General features: G+C 37.7%; 1 protein-coding gene and 1 non-coding gene across 2 annotated transcripts in view; both read left to right on the top strand.

Moving 5' to 3' along the window:
• The window catches only part of LOC124773477 (2-oxoglutarate and iron-dependent oxygenase JMJD4), a 136,663-nt gene extending 110,265 nt beyond the window's left edge, over positions 1-26,398 (top strand). The window contains exon 5 of the mRNA XM_047249405.1: positions 25,260-26,398. Coding sequence (XP_047105361.1) covers positions 25,260-25,679 — 420 coding nt within the window. The 3' untranslated portion in view covers positions 25,680-26,398. The remainder of the gene's footprint in view (positions 1-25,259) is intronic.
• Positions 3,518-3,592, top strand: Trnas-cga. Its single transcript has one exon. It is a non-coding gene; the product is annotated as a tRNA-Ser (tRNA).
• Positions 26,399-26,670: the final 272 nt, after the last annotated feature.

The raw sequence follows: 26,670 nt of genomic DNA, 5'->3' as shown, positions 1-26,670 counted from the left end.
GAAGGCGTTACGGGTGAAAGCTTTATTTGTGCCAGTTTTTTTGTGGCGCCTATCTGCAACTCAGAATACATATGTTTCTTGCTTGACCATTTCCCTCACTTTTTACACTAGTCACTCAAGTGATGGTATTCTTCATGTTTTACTTGTGGCTTGTTTTTTCACTAGCTGTAGGATTCTGCCTTTCTTCTGTTGAGATGTTGCCATTTTGCACTTAATTACAGTTTGTTTTCCACCATTTATCCATTAATTCTCTTGGTGCTGTATTTTGTGTTTTGAAGTTCAGCTTTGTAAGTATGTTGCTGTTTTTTTCTGTTTAGATACTGGTCCATAATGGTCTGTCTTTTCTTGTGTGGTACTTTCACTTCAAGACAGTCACTTTTTACCTGTTTGTATATGCTATATTTCTGTACTGGGTTTTTCTATTTTTGCCATGTGTATGAAAGAGGCAAGCCTATTGCAAATGTGAATCTTTCCTCATTTGTGTAGATGGAATCCATGAGCCGTATATTCGTTTCTTTCTGATCATATGATTTTGGGATTCACAGACAGTCTCTCTTCCTACACACATTTGTAGCAATATTGGTTTTATTTAATATGACACGATTCACAGTCTTGATTCTTCCATTCAGCCTTGCATGTCATGTCTAAGAGGTACTGGATGAATTACAATGTTCATTTTGTTTGTTTCAGTACGCAGTCGAGAGAATCCATCAAATTCCTCTGTAATTCTCCCAGAGGTTTTTCATTGTCATTTGAGTCAGCAATAACAATCAATGCATCATTTACTGAGAAGTTATCACGTAATTTGGCCACAGTATTTACAGCTTCGTTAATTGAAGCACCAGGTTTTACAATACTTTGCACACCTTGTTACCTAATTTGTCTTTTACTATATTCTCACAGTTCTTATCTTGACTATCAAATATGATAAGAACTTTATCTTCTTTAGAAGCAGTTATTGTAGGCCTGACGAATTGTGTGTTTCCATATGAAACATAATTCAGATTCTTCACTACTTCTTATTCATAGCAAGTTACTTGTGTTTCTGAATCCCTGATTTTAAACTTCATAACACTGGTTTCTTCTTGCAGCATTTTTTTAGCTTTGTCCTTGGTAACTGTAGACCATTTATGAGAAAAGAGCCCTTTTTCTGGCAGAATTTTAGCCTCATTTTGCTTTGTCAGCAGTTTATGTATTGTACACGGATACATGTTCATTTAGTTTTGATATCTTCTTATTACTGTTTGCACACAGTTAGATGCATGAAATACTTTTAAACTGGCCACCATCTTCTTAAAATAGCGATCAGATGTATAACAGGTAATGATACAGCTCATGGAAACAATGGCAAGGGGTAAGAAGGACCCACCTTGCGCACTCTTTGTGTATGCCTGGCAGCCTCACTAATGTTTAAAAGTCTGTTCTGGCAACCACTGAGAGAGCAGGTGTGCACCATAGAGTTGTAACTGTAGGGTCCCCATAATTGGATCAGGGGTGCACTACACATCAGAAGCTGCTAGCCAAATAGCTGACAGTATGTGGGGTGCACACAAGGTTCTTTTTTAGATGAGGTGATTCTCCATCCATTACAGATAATGATAGTTGTCTGATGTACAAGAAAATGGCCACAAAGAAAGGTTTATTAAAATTGTAGTAATCAACTGTTAAAGCATTAGCAGCAAAGTCACAGGATTGAAGGATTCCTGTAAGAAATGGAGCTCATGTAATACTAGGTACAAAAAGCTAGCCAAAGCCTGAACTGGCAGCTGTGAGATTTTTGGAGTAAATCCTATTGTACATTGAAAGGACAGGCAAATGGAGGTGGTGTAGTCATTGAGTAAGCGAGAAACTCAAATACACTCAGTTAAGAATTGAAACTGTGTGCTAGATTGTTTGCCCAAGCCAAAATAGCAAGTGTGACTATAAACTTTATTAATATATCAACTAACAGACTCCCTTCCAGATATAAACAAAAGTTTTAAAGGAAACCACATCTCTCTAATACATATGTTCCCCAGTGATACTGTCACCATTGGAGGAGACTTTAACCCCCCAACAATTGATTGGGGAACTGCAGTTTTGTAAGTGGTGGGCTTCACAAGACATCCTGTGAAATGATACTTAATGCTTTCTTTGAAAACTACTTAAGAGCAGAACGCAGCAAGTGCCGTATTCTGATATTCCAGAAACTTCCCTCATTGGAAGAGCAGTCAAAATAAGCATACACGTATCTCAGGTTATACGTAGATACTCGACCGTTTCTGAGAAAATGACATCAAAGTTTTTGAAGTACTTTATGTGCCTTTTAGTGAGTAAATGCTTCAAACCAAAATGGTGGCATAGTGGCTATCATCATGGCTTCATGCTTTTGCTCCCATGTTTGAAACCCAGTTATCATTTTTATTTTTGTTTTGCATTTATTTACCCGTGTCTGTGGAAGATTGCCACACATATGTTTTCCAATGTATATTGAAATAGCATTGTCCTGCTAACTATATATTTGGTGAATGAATTAAAAAAAATTGAATGAGAAAATTATTTGAAATTGTTTTTAGTAAAATTCCTGTAGTATTTCTTGATTCATAATTCAGTTACAAGTCCCAGTTTTCAGAAAAGTGATCCATAGTGATTTGCTGTGAAATTATTGCCAACACATGAAATCTTCAACAAAGTTAATGATGTTTCTTTCCCGAGTGAGATTCATGCGAAAAAGTGTCATTAACTTGCCTTTGTGCAGTGCTCACAGTGTTCGGAATTTCTATGTTTCCAATGTTTCTACAGTCAGTATCATCCAAGGGAATGCACCAAATCTTCCTGAACAATAAACATATAAGAATTGATATAAGAATGAATTATAGGAATATCACAATTTAAAAAGATTGTAACCCCTGAAAATACCATACATACATGTATTATGTAATAAATGTATGACAGTGTGAAACCCAGTTGTAATTTTACAATTAATATAACGTCCTTGTATCTCCTAACTTGATAAAAAATGTTCTTGTATTAACCTTCTACAGATATATGTAGACAAATGGAGGAATAAAAAAAAAAATTAAATGAAAGCAATAATCGGTTTTCGAACTTGGGGCACAAAAGTGACAGGCTGTGATACTAGCTACTGTGCTACTCTTTCAACTGACATTATTGTGAAACTTCCTGGCAGATTAAAACTGTGTGCCCGAGCGAGACTCGAACTCGGGACCTTTGCCTTTCGCGGGCAAGTGCTCTTGCAAGTGGTCTTGCCCGCGAAAGGCAAAGGTCCCGAGTTCGAGTCTCGGTCGGGCACACAGTTTTAATGTGCCAGGAATTTTCATATCAGCGCACACTCCGCTGCAGAGTGAAAATCTCATTCTGGAAACATCCCCCAGGCTGTGGTAAGCCATGTCTCCGCAATATCCTTTCTTTCAGGAGTGCTAGTTCTGCAGGTTCGCAGGAGAGCTTCTGTAAAGTTTGGAAGGTAGGAGACGAGGTACTGGCAGAAGTGAAGCTGTGAGTACCGGCCGTGAGTTGTGCTTCGGTAGCTCAGTTGGTAGAGCACTTGCCCGCGAAAGGCAAAGGTCCCGAGTTCGAGTCTCGGTTGGGAACACAGTTTTAATCTGCCAGGAAGTTTCATATCAGCGCACACTCCGCTGCAGAGTGAAAATCTCATTCTGGAAACATCCCCCAGGCTGTGGCTAAGGCATGTCTCCACAATATCCTTTCTTTCAGGAGTGCTAGTTCTCCAGGTTCGCAGGAGAGCTTCTGTAAAGTTTGGAAGGTAGGAGATGAGGTACTGGCAGAAGTGAAGCTGTGAGTGCCGGCCGTGAGTCGTGCTTCGGTAGCTCAGTTGGTAGAGCACTTGCCCGCGAAAGGCAAAGGTCCCGAGTTCGAGTCTCGGTCGGGCACACAGTTTTAATCTGCCAGGAAGTTTCATATCAGCACACACTCCGCTGCAGAGTGAAAATCTCATTCTGACATTATTGTGCTCTGAACCTGTCATTTCTTCAGAACAGTCAAGTACCTACGAATAAGAGTTGAGATGTATGTTTACTTATTTTGAATACTCTTCCACCTAGCAAAGTTTCTGGGAAATCAGGTTAAGCCACTTGCTGTGTTTTCCTCATTAGATCACACAGTTTGGAAGCCCATTCATGACAAAAATATATTAGGCCTAAGGGAACAAATACACCTGATTGCTTTAAGGATGTCCACAGTGACTATGAGGTAATTGAAGCAACCACTATTACCAGAGCAAAAGAGGGCAACTAGAATGAGTAGAAAGTTTACATCCCCAGTAAAGTCGATAAAGGGCCAGTAGTGTCTTAACTCAAGGAGGTGCTCAAAAACATGCATGAGCATGTAGCTCTCATTTAAGTTGCAATTCCAATGAGGTATCTAAGATGACAACTGGCGCATGATCTGATGCATACGATCAGAGCCACACATTCCTAGCCCACACCTTAACATCCAGTACCACAACTTTTAGCTGTTCCATGACTTCATTGCACGTGGTACAGGAAGCAATGTTGTTGTTGTTGTTGTTGTGGTCTTCAGTCCAGAGACTGGTTTGATGCAGCTCGCCATGCTACTCTATCCTGTGCGAGCATCTTCATTTCTGAATAACTACTGCAACTTACATCCTTCTGAATCTACTTAGTGTATTCATCTCATCATTGGTCTCCCTCTACAATTTTTACCCTTCATGTCTGCCTCCAGTATGAAATTTGTGATCCCTTGATGCCTCAGAACATGTCCCACCAACTGATTCCTTCTCATAGTCAAGTTGTGCCACAAATTCTTATTCTCCCTGATTCTATTCGGTATCTCCTCATTAGTTACTTGATCTACCCATCTAATCTTCAGCATTCTTCTGCAGCTCCACATTTCAAAGGCTTCTATTCTCTTCTTGTCTACACTGTTTATCATCCATGTTTCACTTCTGTACATGATTACGCTCCATACAAATTCTTTCAGAAAAGATTTCCTGCCACTTAAATCTATACTTGATGTTAACAAATTTCTCTTCTTCAGAAATGCTTTCCTTGCCATAGCCAGTCTACATTTTATATCCTCTCTACTTCGACCAGTATCAGTTATTTTGCTCCCTGAATAGCAAAACTCATTTACTATTTTAAGTGTCTCATTTCCTAATCTAATACCCTCAGCATCACATGATTTAATTTGACTACATTCCATTATCACCGTTTTGCTTTTGTTGATGTTCATCTTATATCCTCATTTTCAAGACACTGTCCATTCCACTGAACTGCTCTTCCAGGTCTTTTGCTGTATCTGACAGAATTACTATGTGCCAATGATTCTCCTCCTTTTGGCATATACAGTGTGTAAATTAGAAAAGTGTATTGCTTCCTGTAGGAAGTAGGAATTAAAATCCATGGGGAGGAAATAAAAACTTTGAGGTTTGCTGATGACATTCTGATAGTCACAGCTCTGATCCTTGAATAATCCTAAGGCTAGGCTGAACAACAACATAGAGCACACAGTTTAGAGAATACTGAGATCCTGGAGCAAGTTGCATGCTGACCATGACTTAACTCCAAGAAGCGTAATCACGATACTACATGTTTCACTCGTATATAGAAGTGCGCTAGAATATTATGTGATTTTGTTTATTTGACTATTGTTTTAAATTTCCCTATGTGAAATTATTCCTTTTTAAACAGATGTAGTAATTACTGTCAGACTTTGTTAATTAAGTTACTGATATGAGCAGTAGCTATTAAAATATACAGAACCAAGTTATACTTACACTGCGGAAATTATTGACTTTTAGGTATGGTATCCATACTGATTATTAGAATGTGTGTATTAAAAATTATGCAGTTCTTAATTATGGCAATTATGTATTTGGTATTGCTATCATTGGGTTCAGAAAATTTAGCACAGCAATAATATGTTGATGTATGTTAACATATTCCAGAAATTTATAGTGGTTTGGTCACAATATGAGTGGAAAGTTTGGGGTGGTTGAATCTTTGGTTAATTATATCTCCTGAATTAAATAGGTTTGTGATAAAACAAACACATCATTGAAATGAGCAAAAATTGGTCTACAGTTTAGAGATGAGCTACTTTTCTGAATCCTTTTATTGGCCCTTTTTAAGGGTGCTGTCTAGATCAAAAACTTTTAAATAAAATAACTTTTGAAATACATTATTTCCAGCAAAACTAATTAATACAAAACATTCAGAACAGTGAATTGTGTAACCTGAGTAAGTAGTTTCACAACAGAAATTAATTAGTGCCCAGATAATGGATTCTGTCATCAAAAGTTTTGGGAAGAATGACAGCAAGAGAAAAACTAGTGCAGACCCTGGCTATTAAAATTAGGAGTATAAAAGACGAAGTAGGACGGTGGGAGCCAAATTAGCTTTGTCACACCCCCCCCCCCCCCCCCCCCCATGGAATTATACAGGTGAATATTATGAAATAAAAACCTGGATAATTCCATGGTAAAAAAGATTTACCTTTATACCATGTGAAGCCAATATTTTGAATATTATATCTCAAATTTCAGTGCAATGTCACTGGAGACATTGGACTTTGGTCATCTACAAAATTTAATGTCTTTATTTGTGACATATTATTGTAAATAGCTGTAAATATTACTGTAAATAGCTGTCATTTTTCCACCAGTTCACCTTCTGTACACTTATTACATTTCCCAGATTCTTACACATACCAATACAAGCACAAATACGTACATAAACCTTTTATTAGCCCCCCCCCCCCCCCAAATAATAATCGTATAAACTGTTGGATGGTTTGGAAGCTGTCCCTATTTTACCCTCAGGACTCAAATGTTTCTTTAATGCAAATCTTAGTCTCCAATCATCCTCTTCTCAGTGTCAGTGAGCTCAGTTTTGTCACATATTTTGTAAACTTTGTAATTGAGGCCCTCTTTCTTTGCCTGTCTCCACATTTTATTTGTACCCTGAAATTTTCAGTTATTATTATCCTTTGCGAAGAAGAAAAAAGTTATTCACCTACTTTTCAGTTTCCATACACAAAATACTAACATTTTCACAACAGCACTTGATAGTTTCATGTAGAATATCCATACCCATCACTACAAAATCACAAGACAATATTCTTTTATCAAAATTTATTATTCTAACATTTGAATGGTATCAGTTCAAGGAGGTTTGGTAGAATACTGCTACAAGAGAAGCACAATGCCTTGTTTTTTTTTAATGGATGGAAAGACAAAGCTGTGGTAATGCTGAAGAGGGTTAGCCTAAGTCCCCTCTCATCAACCAAGAAGAAAGAAAGGATAGATTCAATGATAGGGTAAAAGAGTAACTAATTAAAATGGCAGGGCTTTGAAAAATAACTCAGGAACATGCAACGGCAACCACCCACCAATATAATTTATCATGCCAACTGGCAGAAACGGACGGTTGGGTTGTGCTTCAACAGTAGCATAAGAAACCTTATCACTGAAACTTTTCCCTAAACTCCTAACAGATGATATCAAAATTTATTAAAGTCACTCATAATGCAAAATAGTTATCAGTAATATATAAGTAAACAGAATCAATACCAAGCATGACAATAATAATACCAAAGTAAGATAATTCTTTCATTTAAAAAAATAGAAGATATTTTTATATAAAATATGTAGTATTCAGTTTGTTGGTAGAAGTGATATATATTGACTTTTTATTAGTCAAAGTAAACCTATTAATTTTTTTTCTATTTTTGAGCAAAATTTTTGTAAATACAAACACTGAAGTTCATCATAACTTATGATAAACATGCCTAAGAATATACTAAGTATGTTCTTGTGTGTGTGTGTGTGTGTGTGTGTGTGTGTGTAGGGAGAGGGAGAGAGAGGGAGAGAGAGAGAGAGAGAGAGAGAGATGTATTGATTTGTTTGGGTTTTATGTTATGAATCTTGCCTCCACTGATGAGGCTTTTAAATAGTAAGTACACATAATAATAATAATAATAATAATAATAATAATAATAATTGAAATAATTTTTGTGAACTAGCCTCTACCATGCAGAATTTTAAAAATAGCATGACATATTCAGAAAATTAACAAAATACACTATAAACATGACCAATGAAATTTGCCTCTTTTGACGAAGACTGTAAGCCAAACCGGTGAGGCTATAAGTGAAAAAACATGAGTGGTACTAATGGTTTTCAAAGATAAAGATAACACTAAAGCAACTGCAAAAGGATCTCTGAAGGGAGTGTTGGACCAGAACTAGGGTATCAAAGGAAGACTGTCACTAAAGCAGAATCTGTATATGTGCAACCTACTGCAACAGAGCTATTAAAGATTACTTATTGACCTGTAATTGTAATACTTTTATCAAGAACAAAAGAATGACATAAGAAAGTGATCAGACTACTATTACAAATTTTGCAAGTGTTCTTTTCTGACTGGATCCAATGCCCCAAATCTGGAGGAAATAATCCTTGCCAAATATTAAAACAGTTATTAAATTGGTGATTCCTTGATGCCTCAGAATATGTCCTACCAACCGATCCCTTCTTCTAGTCAAGTTGTGCCACAAATTTCTCTTCTCCACAGCCTATTCAGTACCTCCTCATTATTTATGTGATCTATCCATCTAATCTTGAGCATTCTTCTGTAGCACCACATTTTGAAAGCTTCTATTCTCTTCTTGTCTAAACTATTTATCATCCATGTTTCACTTCCATACATAGCTACACCCATACAAATACTTTTAGAAATGACTTCCTGATACATAAATCTATATGTGATGTTAACAAACACTTTCCTTGTCATTGCCAGTATACATTTTATATCCTCTCTGCTTTGGCCATCATCAGTTATTTTGCTCCCCAAACAGCAAAACTCATCTACTACTTCATTTCCTAAACTAATTTGTCATCTAGCGCATCCCCTATTTTCTTTTCCATTCTTCTGTATATCATTCTTGTAAGCATCTTGGATGCATGAGCTGTTAAGCTGATTGTGCGATAATTCTCGCACTTGTCAGCTCTTGCCATCTTCGGAATAGTGTGAATGATGCTTTTCCGAAAGTCAGATGGTATGTCACCAGACTTATACATTCTACACACCAATGTGAATAGTCATTTTATTGCCACTTCCCCATATGATTTTAGAAATTCTGTTGGAATGTTATCTATCCCTTCTGCCTTAAGTCCTCCAAAGCTCTTTTAAATTCTGATTCTAATACTGGATTCCCTATCTCTTCTAAATCGACTCCTGTTTCTTCTTGTATCACATCAGACAAATCTTCCCCTTCACAGAGGCTTTCAGTGTATTTTCTCCACATATCTGCTATCTCCTCTGCATTTAATTGTGGAATTCCCGTTGCACTCTTAATGTTACCACCCTTGATTTAATGTCACTGAAGGTTGTTTTGACTTTCCTGTATGCCGAGTCCATCCTTCCGACAATCATTTCTCTTTTGATGTCTTCACATTTTTCCTGCAGCCATTTCGTATTAGTTTTCCTGCACTTCCTATTTATTTCATTCCTCAGCAACTTGTATTTATGTATTCCTAAACTTCCCGGAACATTTTTGTACTTCCTCCAACCATCAATCAAGTGAATTATTTCTTCTGTTACCCATGGTTTCTTCACAGTTACCTTCTTTGCGCCTATCTTTTCTTTCCCAACTTCTGTGATGGCCCTTTTTAGAGACGTCCATTCCTCTTCAACTGTACTGCCTACTGAGCTATTCCTTACTGCTGTATCTATAGACTCAGGGAACTTCAAACATATCTCGTCATCCCTTAGTACTTCGGTATCCCACTTCTTTGCGTATTGATTCTTCCTAACTAATGACTTAAAACTTCAGTGTACTCTTCATCACTACTATATTTTGATCTGAGTCTATATCTGCTCCTGGGTATGCCTTACAATCCAGTATCTGATTTTGGAATTTCTGTCTGACCTTGATGTAATCTAACTGAAATCTTCCCATATCACTCAGCCTTTTCCAAGTATACCTCCTCAAATTGGGCTCTAAGCACTATGGGACTTAACTGCTGAGGTCATCAGTCCCCTAGAACTTAGAACTACTTAAACCTAAGTAACTTAAGGACATCACACACATCCTTGCCAGAGGCAGGATTTGGTGGTCACGCAGTTCCCCCTGTAGCGCCTAGAACCGCTTGGCCACCCCGGCCGGCTATACCTCCTCCTATTGTGATTCTTGAACAGGGTATCCACTATTACTAGCTGAGACTTGTTACAGAACTCAGTTAATCTTTCTCTTTCTTTGTCCCAAGCTTATATTCTCCTGTAAACTTTTCTTCTACTCCTTCCCCTACAACTGCTTTCCAGTCCCCCGTGTCTGTTAGGTTTTCATCCCCCTTTACATACTGTATTACCCTTCCAATATCCCCATACACTTTCTCTCTCTCTTCATCTTCAGCTTCAGCTTGCGACGTTGGCATGTATACCTGAACTATCATTGTAAGTGTTGGTTTGCTGTCATTTCAGATAAGAACAACCCTGTCATATCATTGTCAATGTTGGTTTGCTGTCAATTGTGATAAGAACAACACTGTCAATGAACTGCTCACAGTAACACACCTCTGCCCTGCCTTCCTATTCATAACGAATCCTACTCCTGTTATACCATTTTCTGCTGCTGTTGATATTACCCTCTATACTCATCTGACCAGAAATCCTTGTCTTCTTTCCACTTCACTTCACTGACCACTACTATATCTAGATTGAGCCTTTGCATTTCCCTTTCCAGATTTTCTAGTTTCCCTTCCACGTTCAAGCTTCTGACAGTCCATGCCCTGACTCATAGAACATTATCCTTCTGTTGATTATTCAATCTTTTCCTCATTGTCATCTCCCCTTGGCAGTCCACTCCCAGAGATCCAAATGGGGGGACTATTCTGGAATCTTTTGCCAATGGAGATATCATCATGACACTTTTCCAATTACAGACCACATGTCCTGTAGATGCACGTTACGTGTCTTCAATGCAGTGGTTTCCATTGCCTTCTGCATACTCATGCCGTTCATCATTGCTGATTCTTCTGCCTTCAGGGGCAGTTTCCCAGCCCTAGGACAAGAGAGTGCCTTGAACCACTGTCTGCTCCTTCGCCCTCTTTGACAAGGCCATTGGCTGAATAAGGGTGACTTCTTATGCCAGAAGTCTTCGGCATAAGAATGTCTTGTTCCATAATGACTATAATTTCATGCACGTAATCAGTCAAAGTATCCACATGCGCTCTGGGTAACGTACTGTAATTTCCATTCCTGATTGTCTACAGACTTCCTTCTAAAAAGCAATCATCTTCATCATCAGTTTTGTGCTATATTAGCAGGTCCTTTGCCTGTCCATTTTCTGCAATACATTGCTTCCTTCTTAAGGCTGCTGTATGTTGTACCGTCCATCATGTCATCCAGTACCTGGAATTTCTTCCTTCCTCGCTTCCTTTTCCCTTCTACATAACCTTCTATAACAGTCCGTCATTCTTTCTTAATATATGTCCAATCCAATTTCTTTTTCTTCTCTTTGTTACATCTAGTAACTGTCTTTTCTCTCCCACTCTTCTCAGTACCTCTTCATTTTTTACTCTGTCCCTCCAACTTATTCTTTCCATCTTCTGCCATACAAAGCAATCAGATAATATTATTTATTTTTGAAAATTATCAGAATTGTAATATTGTCTAACGAGTTTTATCTTGGGGTCTGCATTTTGCTCTCTCCTCATGTATTTGCAAATTCTTCTAATAGTTTTTTCTTCCTTCAATCCTTGCATATAGAATATTTTTATCAAACCCCTTTCTGTTTCTTGGATGTTACCCCTTCTCCCTTCTGGTAAATGGGACGGTGCATCAGCAGTAATATTATCCTTTTCTTTTATGTATATTACCTTTGCATCAAATTGTTGCAACCACATGGTCAAACTTGTCAACCTGTTCTGCTTCAACCTGCACTACTGCAAAATACTCAAAGCTCTGTGATCGGTATAAACAATTTTTTTGTATCCTAATAAGTATCCCTCAGATTTCTGAAAAGTAAATATAACAGTTAATGCTTTTAGCCCTGAAACTCTATAATTTTTCTTGTGAGAATGCAACATTTGACTGGTAAAGGCTATGTATGGTCCTATGTTAATTGTTTTTTCTGTTTTGACAAGTTGAAAAACTTCTACCCTCAGCCCACAATAATTAGCATGAGTACTCCTACAGAACAGCAAAGAAAGTCTGGATGATTAACCAATTGATCTTTTAATTTTTGAAAAGTTTCCGTACATTCATCTGTCCAATTCCAAACTACATTGTTCTTTGATAAATTCCCTAAATGTGGGTGACTAAATGACTGATCACATACAAACTTATAGTAGAAACCAAACCAGCTCAACATGGCTTTCAGTTCATTTTTATTCCTATGAGATGGAAAATCTTTTATAACCTTTAATTTCTTGGGGTCTTCATGGATTCCCGTTTCATTTATTATATGTCCCATGCAATCTCCTTTTTAACCACCTCTGATTTGGATACATTTAATTTCATGGCCCCCTTTTGAATAGCCGTAAAACTTCATCTATTGAGCTACAGTGCTCAAACCAGCTGGAATTTGCAATAAGTATGTCATCTACATCAACATTTATTCTATTTAGTAATTCATTACATATCACCTGATCCATAGCCTTGACGAATATACAAACTGATACGTTCATCACAAAAGTCACCACACAATAATGATAACACTTACTGTCATTTAGGAAATCAGTGCAAGTCTTGATTCCTTAGCCAACAAATATTCCATTACCCATAATTGACGTCAAAAGAAGTTAAAAATTTTGGACAATGGAATTTTTGTAGAATTTCATGTATATTAGCAGGCCTATCATTTTCTCTTAACACAATTTCATTTAGTCTTCTGGCATTTAGTATTAATCTCACACCCCCATTCTTTTTGCCAACTACTACTGAAGGTTTTTTGTATCTGCTATCAGATCCATCTATAATTCCCCATTAAATCATTTTTTTCTCTTTCCCTTTTAACTGCCTCTTTTCTTAAAAATGGTATTGCATAAGGTTTCTTAAAAAAAGGGTTTGTGATCTTTAAATTTTAATTTACACTCAAAGTTTTTTTACTAATTCAGATTTTTCAGAGAATTCCTAATTATTTTGCATTAATATTTTAGCTAAATAATCCTTTTGTTCTACGGTTAAACCTTCAATATGTTCTACTTTTTCCCTGATAAGTTCAATAGTCTTCTCTTCCTCTCTTTTATTTCCATTATCTACAGCAAGATACCTTAGAAGAAAATCTCCTTCTACATGTCTCACATTATCCACTTTACCAGGAAAATTTATTGTAATTGTATTACCATTATAATCAAAAGAAAATTTTACAGCAGCAAAATTAATTTTGACATTCCATCTGCACAAAAACCCACTTCTGAAAAGTACATCTTACCTTTCATCAGCCATTTCTGTGGTTAACATTACCTCTTCTTTAATGTTCTTTGACATTTTTCCAGTCGCACCAATAATACGAATTCCAGAAACCATCATGGCAACCACTCCCCTTTGTTTTTTTATAGAACCAAAAAATGCTTGAGATATTCTGTTTAATTCACTCCCCCTGTCCAAAAGGCACTTAACTACTACTTCTTCTACCTTAGGCATAACCAAAGGATTACATATTTTGTTGTTATTCTCTGAAATTTCTGGTTCATACAACAAGTCTATTTATTTTTCTTCTAGAAAAACTGTCACCTGGATGACCAAAGTTGTTTTCTGCTGAAGTCAAGTGACACATAGCAGGAACGTTCTCACTATTTACTACATCTGTACTCCTCTCTTCATTAAATCCCAATTTTTCAGAATTACTCTCTCTTTACTAATTAAATTACTTTAATTTCATAATAAACAAATTCAATTACTTCTTCCTCATCATCACTACTTTACGATTCATCATTTACCTCATCTTCTGAACTGCTACTGGTGTCACTATCATTATCATTCAACATTTGGTTAACCACTTGATCATTTTCTTCATTATTATTAGACCAAAAAGCCAGACACTTCAAAAGTTGATGCTCCTTGTATGGACTTATCTTCTGGTATCTCCTCTTGATTGCCATTGTTTTCAATTTGTAACAGTGGAACAGTATTTTCATTTTCGACGTAACCTGTTGATATGGTTGATATTGTCCTTTTTTTAATTACACTACTTTTTGGTACATAACCAGTGTTATATTTGAAATTCTATTGCTCTTTGCAACCCTTTTCCTAAGTTTGAGCCTCAACTGGTGCAAATCTTAGTTTCCCTCACCCTGATTTGTATGACCATTTCTCCTTCCATTCCAGTTATCTAAGTTTCTATCTCTGTCCTTACTTCTTCCGTTACTGTTACTTCTCCAGTTATCCCTGTGATTATTTTGGTCATCTGATCTACTGATCCTACTCATTTGGTAATAATTGCTACTCCAATTTTCCCTTGATGAAGTGCGTTCACATTCCCCAAAATTAGTTTAGCTTTTTCTACTCTTCCCATCTATGTTAAAAAATCATTTAAATTTTCTCTAAGGGCAGATAAGAGTAATTCTCTCACTCTTTGGAGCAATTTGTTTTCTAACCCCAAGATAAATGATTCACTACCCAAATCCTGATCAATATATTTGAGTTTGTTTATTTAAACGGACTAAACAATTTTATTGTGCCTCTCTTGTGGTCATATTTGTCTCTACCCCAAAGATGTTCTGTTGTTCTAGTTTGGACCAATATTCTTTTAGGAAGACCTTTCTGAATTCTTCCCGAGAATCACATTCACTTGCTACTTCTGCTGCCCAACCATAAGTATCCCCTTTCATAAAAACATTTACAAAAGACATTTTTTCTCTATCACTCCATCTCTTGGGTAAATCATCAAATTTTCTAATAAAGTCCATTAGGTGTACATTGCCACAAGGTTCAAAATTGTTACATTTCTTACAAATAATGAAAGATGAAACATCTGACAGAGAGTAATTGTTTCAACCAACACTGTGGTTCACCTTATTTTTAATTTCAGTAGATTTTGAATTCATGATTTCATTAACCCCCAACAGAGTGTCCTTAATTATAGAAATACATTTATTTTCTACTTTACTTTCCAGATTTGGAATTGAATTTTTCCCTGTTTTGTCTCTTCTAACTGTGCTTTCAAATCATCTTTATTTTTGTCACCATAAGTTTTGTTATCCTCATGAACTTCCTGATAGTTAGCATTTACTGCTTCCAACCCATCCCTACATATTTTTACATTTTCCTAACTAGCTTTACAATGATTGGCTACTTCCTCCAATTTAGAATCTGTTTCTATATAAGCCTCACTCAACTGGTTCTCACAATTACTTTCTACTTCAGCAATTCTTTGGTCAAATTTTGTTAAATTTTCATTTACAACCCCATATCCCAGTTTATTTCAACCATGTTTGAATATTTTCTCCCTTTAGTTTATTTATTTTTGTGTTTAAATTACTAAGCAAAGCTATTACCATTGCCATACTATTATCCATACCACCATTTTGTTCTGTTTTAACTTTAAAACAGTTGGTCACTGACAAGTTCTTGCTTGACATTACAGTGATGTATCAGTTCATAGATACTGGACATACCTTTTTCCCATTAGTGGGTGAAGCCCTTGTCATTTGAACTTCTTTCATTATCTACCTTAGTATCATTTAAAATTTCAATATTAATGAGAAAATTAGGTACAACCGTTACACTATTATCCCGATTCCTTTACATCAACAGTTTTCTTACCACTAATGCTCTTCTCCATATCATTTTTATAGAGTTAAATCGCATGCTGAATTAAACAGTGGTATTTAAATACATCTACCTGATGAGTTCAGCAATGCTACCTCCAGAACTATTTGGTACCATCTGGTAACATCTGCTATGCCACCTGTTACAGCATGCCAAACATGGGATTGGTCCAATTTTCAAGATGCCTGCCCTTTCATCTGCTCCAGTATTCAGCATTCCCTCTCCTATAGATTGGTCCAGTTATTCACAATTTCAATGATTTTCTTCTGTTGTTCTGCCTCACTGTCCAGCTCCAGTTATCTTTCAAAATAGTCAGTTTGTTCCAAAAACTTTTTACCAGTCACTATACCTTTCACTCAGTCATGTTCTTGTTCTTTACATAAGTGTACACTCTGGTAAAAGTCACTTGAATGTTTCATAAGTTCCCACCTAAAGTGCTTTACCAAAGTTTCCTTGCACAATAAGTTGTTAATGTAGACTTCTGCTAATATTCCACTAAAAGTCACTTTGTTACAGTATATTCTCACAGTCGCTTGTTCATAAACACTATCAATTTTTTTAATGCTCTTCACTTCATCTAAAAGAAGCATGTGTAAACACTACTTGTGCCACTTTCTATTAAAAGTCACTTCTACACACTGTCCTTAGTACCTGTGAGTCTGCAAACAAACACTGTATCAGGCCTGATATTGTTCCTCAAATGGAGCAAAAGATCTAAGGATCCAAGGGAGCCTCTCTGTAAATTAATGTTGTCTCTCAGTAGTTGTGCCACTGGCCCTTTAGCTGAAAATGTTCCTGGAAGGATGTGCATTGGTGGAATACAGGGTTGTGTAGTGCTGTAATGGGAACAGGGAGGGGGCCCAATGCGTAAGGACAATGACTAATGAAGGTTGAGACCAGGAGGGTTATAGGAATGTAGGATATATTACAGGGAGATTTCACTACTGTGCAGTTCAGAAAAGCTGGTGTTGGTGAGAAGGTACCAGATGGCACAGGCTGTGAAGCAGTTGTTGAAATGGAGGACATCATTTTTTGCAGCTGCTCAGCAAGAGGATGGTCCAGTTGTTTCTTGGCCACAGTTTGTCTGTGGTCATTCATACAGACAGACAGCTTGTGGTTGTCATGCTCACATAGAATGCAACACAGAGGTTGCAGCTTGGCTTGTAGATCACATGGCTGGTTTCCCAGGTAGCCCTGCCTTTGATGGGATAAGTGACATTTGTGACAGGACTGGAGTAGCTGGTGATGGGAGGATGTATGGGACATGTCTCACATCTAGGTCTATTACAGAGATATGAGCCTCTCGGCTTATCTCCCTGTAACAGACCTCCAAATATTATGAACGTAATATGTGGAGGAAATGTATCAGTGTCTCATTGACAAGGTAAACAATTTTTGGAAATTGGTTCAAATGGCTCTGAGCATTATGGGACTTAACATCTGAGGTCATCAGTCCCCTAGAACTTAGAACTACTTAAACCTAAGTAACCTAAGGACATCACACACATCCATACCCGAGGCAGGATTCGAACCTGCGACCGTAGCAGTCGTGCGGTTCCAGACTGAAGCGCCTAGAACCGCTCGGCCACCGCGGCTGGCCAATTTTTGGAAAAAATTTTGTACTGAGAAAAGTATGTTTCAAGTTTATAAATAAAGAAGTGAAATCAGATACTACAGGATTTGAAAATAAACTGTACAATTCAATTTTTGCTATAGATTAACATTTCTAACAGTTTTTAAAAATCATTTACAAATAATTTGAATTTATGTCTTCAACAAAAGGAATGCAATAGTTCTGATATGTTTGCTGCAAATGGATTCCAGTGTAACATACATTGTTTAAATAGAAACTAAATAAGAAGAATTGTTTTTATTTCTCAAGTATACTATGCATTGAAACAAGAATACAAGGAACTAAAATTTTCAAGATTTACTTCCATTATTGATGAAGCCTCCAAAAGTTTCTTAGTCATTTTAAAGATTTAAATCTCTTGAACTGGATGTCATTTTCTTTGATAATGCAATGAAGATTAGTCTTCAAAGTATTTGGAAAATTGACTTTCAAGAAGACATGTGGAATTAAAAAATATCCATTCATACTATCCTGAACCGTAAGAAAAGCTGAAATTTTGTAAGTCGTGCTATAAAATCATTACCCGTAACTTGATGACTTCAGTCTTAAAATAAAATCATCTTTTGGACCAACATATATATGTGAAAGTACATTAAACCTGTTCAGCAAGCAGTAGTGAACAATGAATTATTGGTACATCAACTTTGCTTCACTACAACACAAACTGAAGTTGATATGCAGAAATCGTCAAGACCAAGTCAAATAAATCTAGCCTATGTATTTAAGTATCCCATTGATGTAAGTAAACCTTGCCACATATAATGAAATGAAAATCAAAGTTTTAATAATTTATGTGTTGATACATTTACATATAGGGCTCATGATTCACAATAATCAACAGTTGGCCTTGCAATTGGCTGGTGTGGCAGTGACAAGGCCATGCCAGCAGTGCTTGAGTCTGAAGGGAAGCGCTCACTGGAGAGACATGGCTTACAAACCACACTTTGCCAGACTTGTTCCAAACTCGCACTCATGATCAGAAGGCCATCAGCAACAAATGATCTGTATAAAGTATAGAGAACGTCCTCTTCATAGGAAGGTGCTGCCAATGAAGACAGCCACTGCTGAACACCATTTTTTGCATCGTCATTTCTATCAAAGGGTTTTCCTCCAAATTGTGCTTCAAGTTCAAGAACAAATGGCGGGTAGAAGGTGCGAGATCATGGCCATATAGCAGGTGATCAAACTGCTCTCAACCAAGTTACTGAATAAGGTTTTGAGAGACACCAGTAGAATGTGAGCATGTGTTCTCATGAACCAATACAATGACTTGCTTGAGCATTCTACGCCTTATGTTTTGATTTTGCTCCAAAGTTTTCTCATTGTTTCACGGTATCGTACCACACTGACGGTTTCACATCTGAGGAGGAACTCAACAAGCAGAATGCAAGAAATGGTCTTGAGCAGTGGCTGTCTTCCGTGGCAGCATTCTCTATGACAAGGGCATAGAAAAGCTGGTTTGTTGCTATGACAAATGGTTGCGCAATTGTGCCAACTATGTAAAAAGAAAAAATCAAGAAATGCCCTTTGTTGTAGAAATAAATTTTGGTTTGAAGAAAAAAATGTTTTCATGAGGATCTCTCTCTCTCTCTCTCTCTCTCTCTCTCTCTCTCTCCCTCCCTCCCTCCCTCCCTCCCTCCCCTTTGTTTCCTCTCAAAACAATACTTACTTTCCGTACAGACCTCGTAGATAATTAGGATCATGTAACTTACTGACTGTATGTTCGAGTGAAGGTTCATTACACGACATAAGCTTCGTACATTACCCTGCCTCTTTTTATTATATTGTCATTATCACATTATATTTTTATTAATTCCATTTAAAACCACAGCCTATGCAACAGTACTTAATCAGACTTAGGCAACTGAAAATGAACGAAGACAAGCTTATTACACAAGCCATGTAAAGCTGCCATTTGACACACATCCTCCTCCTGTCGACATCTGACACATTCTTGCAAACAATGATCCATCACACCCACTTCTAAGTTGCTTGGGCTACTGTGACATCAGCCAGTCCACTTTATTAATATTTTCCCTTTATGTAAATATAGATTCTTACATCAGTTCCTCCAGTGGAGATGCTTACATAACAGTATTTGAAATAATTTTCTATCGCAGTTAACTCTTACACAATATGTTTTCCTGAGGAACCATTTTCCTTTCCTGAGCTGCACAACCTGGAACAGGTCCTCCTATTCACCACCAAGGGGTGTCAAATATTTAGTTGTTACTCCTTTTATATTCTTACACCAGCCTTCCAGAGTCCCAAAGCCTGGTTCTGAACCCCCACAATAATGCCTGCCAGTTGTGGATGCTCCATCACCACACCACATGGCAATGGCTCCTCATGGCCATCTCCCATTACTTTCAGCTCTGACTATAGCACACAGTCAAATGTTATCTCGAGCTTGGACCATGATGAGATTTTTGTTATCTTAATTAACTCTTGTAATTCCAGGACTTTAGGAACTTTGAATGAGTGAGATCAGTGAGAGTACATATCACTGCCATGTCTCATGTTGACCAAGAGGGGAGATTGGATAACCTATTTTATGAAGAATATTTCAAAATTCCCTATATTCAGCGAGAAAACTAAGAGTGTACTGGAGCCCCCTATGTTTCAGTTATTACCAAATGGAATAGAAAGAAACCATAATATGTGGTTCAATGGGAAGTACACCCTCTAACATGCAGATTTTCAGAATGTAAACGAAGATGTAGATTTAAATTTTCAGATGCATGTGCACATCTTCTTGATGTAGAAGACAACAGTCATGTGAGATTTAAATTATGTTTTCTGCAGTGGCTCATCTGAAGATGACAGGCAGGTGTCTAGTTGAAACTTCATGGAGTGAAGTTTACGATGGTTGGCTGCAATCCTGAAATCTCTTTGAACGCAACAGTCATATTACAATCAAGTATTCTTTTTTATCATCCAATGACATGTTGGAGTGGTGCAGAGTGAATATTTTGTTTTCTGTGTGACTGATCCTACAATGCATATCTTTGAGGTTACATTGCAGTAGTGTTAAAACACTACATATCAAACAGTTTTGCCTCAACTCTGTGTCATAGTCTCTGATTGCATGATTAATGAGATAGTGTTGCCATACAAATAGCACTATGTGATGTTGCACAGTGGTAGGGCCCTGGATGACCCTGAACTCATACTCGGCAGGACATTTCAAATCTCCACCCTGCCATCCCTCCATTTAGGTTTCCTGTGATGTCCCTAAATTGTTTAGAATGAATACGGGCATGTTTACATGAAAGGGCACAGCTGATTTCCTTCCCAAGTTGAGCGTGTGCTCCATCTCTGATGATTTGTCATTCATGGAACATTAAACACTAACCTTGCTTCCTTAACACAAACTCTTGTAAGTAAAAATGTGTCGTGATATGTGAAGATAAGTGATTATGTATAGGTCAAGAAAACTGTGGACTTTGAATTACAGGTAGGACAAATGACCTGCCTTTGCTTGAGTAACACTACATCAACTTGTCTGGCATAGAAGGGGTGGGGTTGGGGGGGGGGGGGGGATGGCAGCAGCTCGACTGATGCACTTGGCAGGTTGTATGGTTCTGAACTACTGCTTGACATGTGTGGTCAGTAGACATAGCAGTAAGCCAACTGCTTCACCCAGGTGTACCCCAAATACAACTGGTCGAGTGGCTGCAACACCCGTTGTTGCAGGGATTTTGGTGCCACAACTTGGCTATTTTCATCTTTGTGCATTACTAGCAAGATATCCTGATGCAGATGAAGTTGATGTCATTGGATGAAGGTGTTGGTGTTGGTGTGGTAAAGTCATCCCATGTGTTCAAGCTGGAAGATCCACTGCAGAAGTTGGTAATGACTGAATGCTACTACCGCATCTCTAGAACGGTTGATAAATCTTCTAAGAATTGCTCTGTGTGGGTGTACATTTGGAAACAGACTGTTTCCTGCCAGTTGAAGTCCAGGTCCACTTAAAGATCCAGGGGAAGCTGAGACAAGGTAGACAGTCAGTACTATGTAGAGTGCTGATAGTTTGATAAACGCGTGGCTCACTGATGCAGGCGATGGACACTGCATTCTTGGAGCTTAAGATGGTGCCTAAACAGTGGTAATAATGGCTTATGATGTCTAGTTAGATGGAACTTTTGCATTTAAAGAGAAAGAAAAGAAAGAAAGAAAAAGAAATTTGTGTATGCCAAAAATGATAGCCAGCACTTCTTTCCCAATTTGTGAGCAACATTCCTAGCCCAGATTTAATATTTTTGACACAAACACTAGATTGTTCAGCACCACGGGCAAGCTTATGAGGCAGGATGGCCTCAGTGCCATGCAGTGAAGCACCTGTAGCCAGAATTAACAGTAAGTGAGACTGTTAGATCAGAAACAGGGTGCAGACTGTAGACATGATTTCAGGGCTTGAGATGCCTTTTTGAAAAGTGTCCAAGTAACTTGGTTACGTTTGACTGAAAGTTGCACCTGGTCTAACAGTGGAATCTCATGATGTCTGTACATCCACTTTTGATTGCACATTGTCAAATGGCAGACCACAAATGCTGAAATAGCAGACTGATTTATCATTGAGACTGTGCACCAGTACCAAAAAGAAACATCACTGGCATTTTCTATAATTCTGTATTTAACAGTATCTTTCTGGATGCTTCCACATGGCCAGTGTCTGTAATATTAATCAGGGTGGGCAAAGGACATGGTCTGATACTTATCACATCTTGACATAACTTTGCAATCTTTCCTTTGTGAAACCAACTGCAGCATTTTGCTTCATAATGAAAACTTTGTGGAATGCATGCAATGTAAAAGTCTGGACAACTCAGGAACAACTGAATCTCCCATCTCAATATAATACATGTTGATGTAGAACACAATGGGGCTCAAAGGCTGCCTCTGTGTAGGACATGCTTATTGCATTAGAATCTAATATGGTAGTCTTTTACACTGGTGTGTTTTTGCCAGAGCTATAGTGGAGATTTCAGAATCAGAAGAAAACACCTGCTGTGCAACCTGTGCGACTTCAAAAGCACATGTAGTGTTTAACAATTTTGTTTGAGAGGGATGTAACTGTCATAAACTCTGTGTACAAACATCTTTATCACAAGCTAAACAGGTTACTTACCACATCTCTCATTAAACTTTCAGTGTAGGCACCAAAGTATAACTTCACTCCAGCTATCACAAATGCAGGCCTAGTATATTTGCACAACAGTAAGAGCAGTTGGATTCGATAACCTGATTAGTCCGTAAATATAGTACTGTCATCTAGGAAAGCATCGGTTAAGATCAGAACATAATATTGACTGACTCGCAGAGGATGAGAGCCATTTTTTGCCACTTGGGCTTGAACTGGCTAGCTCGCTGGTCTCATGCAATTGACCAGTTGTAGATGCTGTTTTCTGTGAAGGTAGTGCCCTCGCTGTGTGTAGATGTAATGACACTTGTCGATAATTCCATATTTTCACTCAATACATCCAGCAGGATTACAAGACATATCAAACTAGATTAATAGGATACACCAAGAATGTACAACGAAGGACAGTAGGCATGTTTGACTCATCGAGTGTGTAATAAAAATATGAAGAAATTCACATGGGCAGCCACTCAAAGAAAGATATTTAAAATCTCATAGGAATGTACTTAAGATACTACAGTAACCATTTTTCAGATTGGAATTTATGATATTTCTTCAACAGTCCTATTTATTGGTCCTGGAGAGATTGTGATGATAATTTTTTTAATAACAAGTAGCACTGTGAATTATAAGCAGTCAGTCTTTCCACAATCTACATCTGAATTAAATAAGAAGGAAATTAAATATATGTTGCAATAAATATGCCATCTGCTATTTGTATTGCAGTGATTTTCAGGGTGTAGTTATTATTAGCATCAATTATGTAACACACAGAGCACAGTGAGGCATGTAAAGCAGATCATCATGTGGAAAGTATCAAGAGGCAACTTTTGGAGTCTAAAAAAACATTCTGTGCATGAGAAAATTCAAAGAGGACCATTTAATTTTATATTACTGATGCTGCAGTTAAAATCTGTGTGTGGCATAAATTTACTGACAGATTGTCACCATATGGCTCTGCCTGCCTATTACACCTGTACACTGATGAGCTAAAACATAATGACCACCTCCTGACAGCTTGTTTTTGCATCTTTGGAACAAAATCCATCACTGATTCTGCATATTAACATTCTGTTACTTTGTCAGTAGGGTTGTGGAGGTTTTGGCATTAGATGTCAATGCACAGGTCATGTAATTCGTGTAAATAACATGCCGCTGATTTGTGTACAAAGTGATGGTGCCTGACAGTGATCCAGATGGGTTCCATAAGATTTACAACAGGCGATTTTGGTCATTGAGACATCTGTGTGAGTAAACTATAATGCACCTAAAAAAACCACTGAAGCATGGTTCTGGCTCCTAGACACTGACAGTTAAACTGCTGAAAGATGAAATCGCTATCGGGGAAGACATCAAGCATAAAGGGATGCAGGTGGTTCACAGTTGTCAGTATGTCGTTAATTACTACCACAGGTTCCATCCAAGCACAGGAGAATGTCTCCCATGGCATCATACTGGTCCCATCAGCCTGGGTCTGTGGCACACTGCACGTTTTGAGCCGCTGTTCGGCTCGATTTCGGAATTTGTGGAGGTAACCATCGACGTAGAGTACCAAAAATATAATTCACCTGAAGAGCCAACACATTTCTATTGATCGATGCTCAAATCCCAATGGTCTCTTGTCCATTGCTATCATAACGACAATGTCATTGAGTCAGAATGTGAGCACGTAGGGGTGCTCTACTGCAGAGCTCCATGTTCAACAATCTACAACAAACAGTGTGCTCCGGAACGCTTGTGTTTGCACCAGCATTGTGCTTTTTGAGCGGAGATGCCATAGATCACCATCTATCCTACTTTACATAGCAGACAAGCCGCTGAACCCCATGTTCTGCGAAGAGTTATAGACTTCCAACCAATTAGCGCCTAGTTGCAGTTTCATAGTGCTACTTCTTTCCATAGATGCTCACAACAGTAGCACGCAAGCATCTGACCAGCTTCACCATTTTTGAGATATTCGTTCACAGGCTGTATGTAATAATAATCTGCCATTTGTCAAAGTCGCTCACCACGATGGATTTCCCCCCATCTTCGCTAGGGTGATCCCCATCCACATCTGTTAAACAATTTTGTTACCAAGTCACGTGCCTGCAATGCCACCAGGCGGCATCCGACAACATGGTGAGCAGTGGTCATAATGCTGTGTCTCATCAGTGTACAGTTGCTATGTGTGGATATTTTGTGCTAATTGATAACTCTTATGCTACTATGGTTCATGTTTTTGATTCAGGATATTCTTTTGTCATTTCCTGTTATTGACAGATAATTAAGACAACAGGTTTACATGTGACATAAACAAATATTTCTATGAAGATGGACTGTAATAAATATGTAGTGACAATTGAAAATTTGTGCCAGGATCAATTTTGTATTTCACACTTATTGAGAAAAGTTGCCTTAGCTATTAGGATACCTGAGTGCAGTTCCTGGCCTGGCTCAAGCTTTCATTATCACTAATACTTCCATCTATTTTCAAACACTACCAACATACACTAGAAATTTAAATTTTTTGCTAGTGAAGTATTTCTCAGATGGCAGCAATAAGAAAGATTGGATATTTGTAGGGTGTGAGGCTATAATATCTTGAACCATTTTGCATATGACTGCATCTAATTTTAATCATAAATAACTTGTGTGCAGTACATAAAAAAATATTTTCTTTTACTTTTTGATAATTTAAATTTTCTATATAAATTTGAATGTATTTTCTCAGACAGTGATATTGTTGCAGAAAGACACAATTTCCATCAATCACAACTGGGTTAATGGCTGCAACATCAAAACAATGTGGTTGTCATTGAAGAATCATTTGGCTGCTGTGAAAAAGGAAATAGAAGATTGCAAGGAAATGGAGGAATGGAATAGCCACTGTCAAATAATGCTTAGAGCTTCTTTTGGGTTAGACTATGAAGAATTTTATAGGTTTTTATTACATATTAGCAAGAAAAGAATTGAGTCTCTTCATGGAAAGGATGATTTAATAGTTTATGGAAATTGGAGAATTGGCAGAAATCATATTGTTTTTGATTTACTTAAGATAAATGAAGTTTTGAACCTCTTCCTCTCTGACACTGACTGTGAAATTGCACTGAAGGAACTGGATGTACAGAAACCAAAAGACTTGTTGTCTGAAATAAATTCAGTGGTATAAATTCAGCTGAGGGAAAGCAGATGGTGCCATAGTGACAGTTTCAATACTGGAACATGGTTCATAACATTGTTTTGCAGAGGAGTCTGAAGTACTGGTACTGAACACATGGAAAAGATCATCTGGGAAACATACCAAAGACAGTGATAGTACTACACACACACACACACACAGAGAGACTCTCTTCCAGCCATCAGCCACCCTTGTCTAATACACTGTCCTGCTCCCCTCCTCCTTTCTCCTCATCCCATACAATCCTCTCACAGCAGGAAAACTGCAGTACTGGTTTACTTACATCATCAGCAACTATCAGCTTTGTAATGCTGGTCTCAGCAGGTCACATGAAATTTCACACAGAGAGACTTGCCAAAGCCTCACCACTCAGTTACAGAGTACTACAAAGAAACAGTGACTGGAGCTCCTAATTTAATACTTCAGCAGCAAAAACCAGTTTTATGTACTATCATCATCTTCCACTTTATCATGGTTATGAAAATAATAGTACAGCATTTATGCTCTTTGTTTGTAGATTATATGCAGATTCATGACAGTCTGTTGTAAAAACAAAACAGGATTGAAACTGTTGATGTATTTGTCTCATAATACAGGGTGATTCAAAAAGAATACCACAACTTTAAAAATGTGTATTTAATGAAAGAAACATAATATAACCTTCTGTTATACATCATTACAAAGAGTATTTAAAAAGGTTTTTTTTTTTCACTCAAAAACAAGTTCAGAGATGTTCAATATGGCCCCCTCCAGACACTCGAGCAATATCAACCCGATACTCCACCTCGTTCCACACTCTCTGTAGCATATCAGGCGTAACAGTTTGGATAGCTGCTGTTATTTCTCATTTCAAATCATCAATGGTGGCTGGGAGAGGTGGCCGAAACACCATATCCTTAATATACCCCCATAAGAAAAAATCGCAGGGGGTAAGATCAGGGCTTCTTGGAGGCCAGTGATGAAGTGCTCTGTCACGGGCTGC

Source organism: Schistocerca piceifrons, chromosome 2, assembly GCF_021461385.2.
Source record: "Schistocerca piceifrons isolate TAMUIC-IGC-003096 chromosome 2, iqSchPice1.1, whole genome shotgun sequence".
In the NCBI taxonomy this organism is placed as follows: Eukaryota; Metazoa; Arthropoda; class Insecta; order Orthoptera; family Acrididae; genus Schistocerca; species Schistocerca piceifrons.
Note: the sequence above shows the minus strand (reverse complement) of the source record. Positions and strands in the feature narration are given on the sequence as shown.